We start from the raw sequence: 5084 nt of genomic DNA on the forward strand, positions 1-5084 counted from the left end.
TCATATATATATATGAGATTATTAAATCTCATAAATACGTAGATATAAAGCTCGCTTCTACATAACAATATAAATAGTTTCATTCAATTATAGGAGCATTGCTCATTAATGTTTTTAGTACAAGCACAATCATTTTCTGGCCACTTCGAATAATGTGATCGAATAAGGCGGGAATTTATGTTCAATTGCATTGTTAACCACAATGCCAATGCTTTCCACAATCTTAGTTAGATTGTATTGACTGTACGTATAGATCTTAGTATTGCCCGAAGAGGGGAAGTTTTTGATCTCGATCTTCGTGTCAATTTCATTGATCGGGTCTTTGTTGATGGCAATAACAGTCAACTTTTTGTCCGATGATCGTATCGACGCATAGATCGCAAGCTTTTGTTCGTCACTTGATTTTGCGCTAACACTGGTTGAACCGAACTGAGAGCCCTTTCCGTCGTAATTGCGGTACATTCTGTTTGGTATAGTGAAAATTTAGAATATTTAGCTTTTTAAGAAATTAATGCTCTTAAAGGGTATACTTTACCTGAAAGCATACGCCCATGGCTCGGTTGAATTTTCTGGTCCCCAGAGAATAGCCACGTCAACGCTCTCCCTTCCCAGAATGCCAAGTATATCTGCCTGTGCGAGGGCACCATTCATAACCTTCAAGCCGCCCCAATTGTACTCGGTGATGGCTATTTTGGTGCCTGGATAGTAAGTCTGGATGGCCTTCTTCATCCTGGGAATCAGTTGCACCCGGTTATTCGGTTCTCCCAGGTTCCTGACCCAGCTCTCGTCTATGTAATCTGGATTCCACAGGCCCTGAGTTGATCTAAATATATGTTGATGTAAGACATAATATACAAGGCATAAGACATAATATGTCCCAGTCATTCGTTTCTCCCGCCGCCTTTAGTATTTCGTCTGCCATATTACCTAGCCTATCACGCGTTTCGTTACATTTTAGCTTTTCTAACTCGAGACGTCTCCTACCTTCCCTCTTTTTGAGAATTTTCAATTTAAGATTGGTCTTCATAACTACTAAGTTATGATCGCTATCTATACCTGCTCCTGGATAATTCCTACAATCCTTCACTTGATTTTTAAATCTTTGCCTAACAAGTATATAATCTAACTGATATCACCCTAAATCACCTGGTATCTTCCACGGATAGCGCCTTCTAACGTGATGGTTGAATAAAGTATTCGCGAGTTAAGTTATGTTTATCGCAAAATTCTATCAGCCTGTCTCTCCTATCATTTCTATTGCCTAATCCAAATGAACCTGCTACTGCACCCACTTTACCTTCATCTATTACTGCGTTGAAATCTCCTAAAACTATTAAGTTTTCCTGTCCTTTCACTAAACTTAACACATCTTCTATATCTGCATAAAGTGTTTCTACGTCTTCATCACTCTAAAATGAGGTAGGAATGTAAACCTGCACTAATACCGTTTTTACTAGCTTCGAGTTTTATTTAACCATTACTATCCTATCGGTATTTTGTAAATAACTTTCTACACTCTACCCTACCTACCTATGAATTACCCTCCACCGATCCTGTAGGTATTACTCTAAAGTCTCCACTCCAGAAGTCTCCAGCTTCGGGCCAACGGACTTCACTAATACCTACAATATCTAATTCTAATCTACCCATTTCTCCTTGCATATTTTCCAATTTCTGTACTTGCCTCATTGTCCTAACATTCCGCGCTTCGAATCGTGAAATATTGCACCTAACCCTGTTGCATTTATTGATGGCATCCCCCAGGTAGTTTCCGCCCGGACATCCGAATGGGGGACTAGTTTACGTCCGGAGTGCTTTACCCCGGAGGACGCCATCATTTACTTTTTAACGTACATTTTACTCGGGATCATAATGTGGTGGTTTCCCGTTGCCTTCCACATCGCAGTATAATGCATCAGAGTACCATACCGATCCTCGTGATCTCTGCCACCCTGAGTACTAAAAGCGCTGCTGCCCTCTTTTAGGGACTTTTCTTAGTCTGTTTTTTCTTTAGGACCTCCCCCCCATTACGGTTGAACTTATGGTCCGGCTAAATCATCGAAACTCGCAAGCCGATCCACCCACTCTGGTTTGTACAAGAGTTTCGTCAAGGTTCAAGTCCCGTCGGCTCGGTAATATATTTTATCAAATTAATATGAATAAATATATGAATATATGAATTCATTTACTCCTTTTGCCTATTATATATATTTTATGATAATCGTTTTTAAGAAGTAAACTCCAGTCACGTGTCGGAGTTGACAATTAATAAATTTCAAAGTTTTTCAAGTTTCCCTACGTTATTAAATCCGATACTTAGAAGCAGTACAATTTTAAGACTTAAACTGACCTGAGCCTCACCGCCAGTACCTCCGTTTCTGTGTTGTCACTGAACACGTTGGCGGGTTGGGGGTACATATGGAAGTCGAGGTAATCGAGCAGTCGTTTCGAGTGTTTAGACTCCAACTGCTTCATAGCTTTCAGGTAATATGGGCCGAAATCCAGGTTATCGTGGCTCGACCTATCCTTGTTAGTTCCACTAGCAGAGTCCAGGGCTGAAAATACAAGTACTATGAAACCATGATGTTTCTTCAAAATCCCATATTTTGTGTATGTTTTTGCGCGCGCGAGCGCGCGCGTGTGTGTGTGTGTGTGTGTGTGTGTGTGTGTGTGTGTGTGTGTGTGTGTGTGTGTGTGTGTGTGTGTGTGTGTGTGTGTGTGTGTGTGTGTGTGTGTGTGTGTGTGTGTGTGTGTGTGTGTGTGTGTGTGTGTGTGTGTGTGTGTGTGTGTGTGTGTGTGTGTGTGTGTGTGTGTGTGTGTGTGTGTGTGTGTGTGTGTGTGTGTGTGTGTGTGTGTGTGTGTGTGTGTGTGTGTGTGTGTGTGTGTGTGTGTGTGTGTGTGTGTGTGTGTGTGTGTGTGTGTGTGTGTGTGTGTGTGTGTGTGTGTGTGTGTGTGTGTGTGTGTGTGTGTGTGTGTGTGTGTGTGTGTGTGTGTGTGTGTGTGTGTGTGTGTGTGTGTGTGTGTGTGTGTGTGTGTGTGTGTGTGTGTGTGTGTGTGTGTGTGTGTGTGTGTGTGTGTGTGTGTGTGTGTGTGTGTGTGTGTGTGTGTGTGTGTGTGTGTGTGTGTGTGTGTGTGTGTGTGTGTGTGTGTGTGTGTGTGTGTGTGTGTGTGTGTGTGTGTGTGTGTGTGTGTGTGTGTGTGTGTGTGTGTGTGTGTGTGTGTGTGTGTGTGTGTGTGTGTGTGTGTGTGTGTGTGTGTGTGTGTGTGTGTGTGTGTGTGTGTGTGTGTGTGTGTGTGTGTGTGTGTGTGTGTGTGTGTGTGTGTGTGTGTGTGTGTGTGTGTGTGTGTGTGTGTGTGTGTGTGTGTGTGTGTGTGTGTGTGTGTGTGTGTGTGTGTGTGTGTGTGTGTGTGTGTGTGTGTGTGTGTGTGTGTGTGTGTGTGTGTGTGTGTGTGTGTGTGTGTGTGTGTGTGTGTGTGTGTGTGTGTGTGTGTGTGTGTGTGTGTGTGTGTGTGTGTGTGTGTGTGTGTGTGTGTGTGATAATAAATAAATAAATAATTAAATAAATAAATAAGTCTATGTATGTTTTATTTTTTATTTTACATGACTTTTGTAGAATTCAATCATTTCGATTATTAGTTGTAATGTATTCATCAATATAATAATGTTCGTGGGTTTAGCAAAATTAACTTCTAACAGTGATAACGACAAAAACTATTTATTTACACTAATTATTAGAAACACTATTACATTATTACTAAGCTTAGGTAATGAATTATTCTATTTATTTACACTACTGTTGATATATCATTATTCACTGCGCTATTTATTTCACTGCTATCACTGTCAATTTATATCTGGATTCGCTTATGCACCGGTCAATTTATTTCTTGCTCTTCGGCTATCGTCTCTTCCTTTAAATAGTCTTTTGTTTACTTTTTTCAACCTTCTGGAAACATCAGAATAGTTTCTTTTTTTTTGAACTGTTTAACTGCTTTCCCAGAACGCAGGTACGAGACACACATTTACAAATACGGCGCACATGAAGAAAGGCGCCCGCGGCTAGTTGGCGAATCGATAAGCCGTTCACGCACACGTGTGCCTGATCGCACACAAACAAACTCGTGCTCGCTACAATGTTTTCGTTATCATTCGTGCAATGCTTGACATTTTTTATGATCAACTACTAGCTTGACATTATTTGCGGCGTTTATGATTTGTTGTAAGTTGAAAATCGTTTAGTGATCTGTTATTCTTTAGTGAAATTTATAAGTGTTACAATTCATATTCGATTTTATATAGATATGATCAATACACAATCCCTCACTCGTTACTTCATTACTTGTTCTTGTGACAAAGCACACCTTAGGCATGTAGATCCCCCTAGGAAATTATACAAGTACTCGTTTATAATTTTATTGGAACTTAATAGATCTAGATTAGTGACACACATTACATAATTATTTTTGAAGTGAAACTTCTTTAGCAAGGTAGGGTAAGTTCGTTTCATGCGAGTTGCTGTGTAACGAAATCATGCAACGGATGTCCCCCTCTACTCGGCTATGTAGTCGAGTTTGTCGTGGGGATCGCTTGAGCTGTGAGCGCGCTTCAGTGCAACGTTCCTTACAGGTAATTCCGGCATGTATAGTGTAAAATTTAAATTCATAGTGTACAAATAATACAATTAAACCAATTCCTTAACCCCTATCCTGGTATATTTGTGTGTTTGAAGAGGTTTCACTTCAGTAGCGTGTTGTACAATTACACGTTGTTTTTTTTTTAGTTTATTATAGTTGTTTATTAATTTGTAGAATACTGATTCTTCTATGTGTTCATCCTTTATTATTGCAAAAACCGGATAGTGGTCAGTTATATTCGGTTCAATTTTGCTGCTTAGGTACTATCAAAATGAGCTGTCAACTGAGAAGTGTAATCTACAAATACTAATTTGCAAAAAAAACGTTAAAAAGGACTTCCCCTGAATTTTTTCATGGAAGTCTTTCAAAATTAGGCCATTTTAAGTAATTTCGTTCAAAAAAAGTTACATTTGTTTTACCCTTACTACTTCTATGTATTTATATATATA

General features: G+C 39.8%; 1 protein-coding gene across 4 annotated transcripts in view; it reads right to left on the bottom strand.

Moving 5' to 3' along the window:
• Positions 1–33: 33 nt before the first annotated feature.
• LOC108740376 (endoglucanase A-like) overlaps positions 34–5084 on the bottom strand; it is a 30381-nt gene continuing 25330 nt past the window's right edge. For 3 of the 4 annotated variants that reach the window (XM_025976456.1, XM_025976454.1, XM_018474675.1), the window contains 3 exons: positions 2351–2570; positions 536–823; positions 34–463 (listed from right to left, as the gene is read on the bottom strand). In XM_025976456.1, the coding sequence (XP_025832241.1) occupies positions 130–463; positions 536–823; positions 2351–2570 (842 nt within the window). In that variant the 3' untranslated portion in view covers positions 34–129. The remainder of the gene's footprint in view (positions 464–535; positions 824–2350; positions 2571–5084) is intronic. The other variant, XM_025976455.1, reaches the window with a different exon arrangement.

This window comes from Agrilus planipennis, unplaced genomic scaffold (genome assembly GCF_000699045.2).
Source record: "Agrilus planipennis isolate EAB-ADULT unplaced genomic scaffold, Apla_2.0 scaffold75, whole genome shotgun sequence".
NCBI classification, from domain to species: Eukaryota; Metazoa; Arthropoda; class Insecta; order Coleoptera; family Buprestidae; genus Agrilus; species Agrilus planipennis.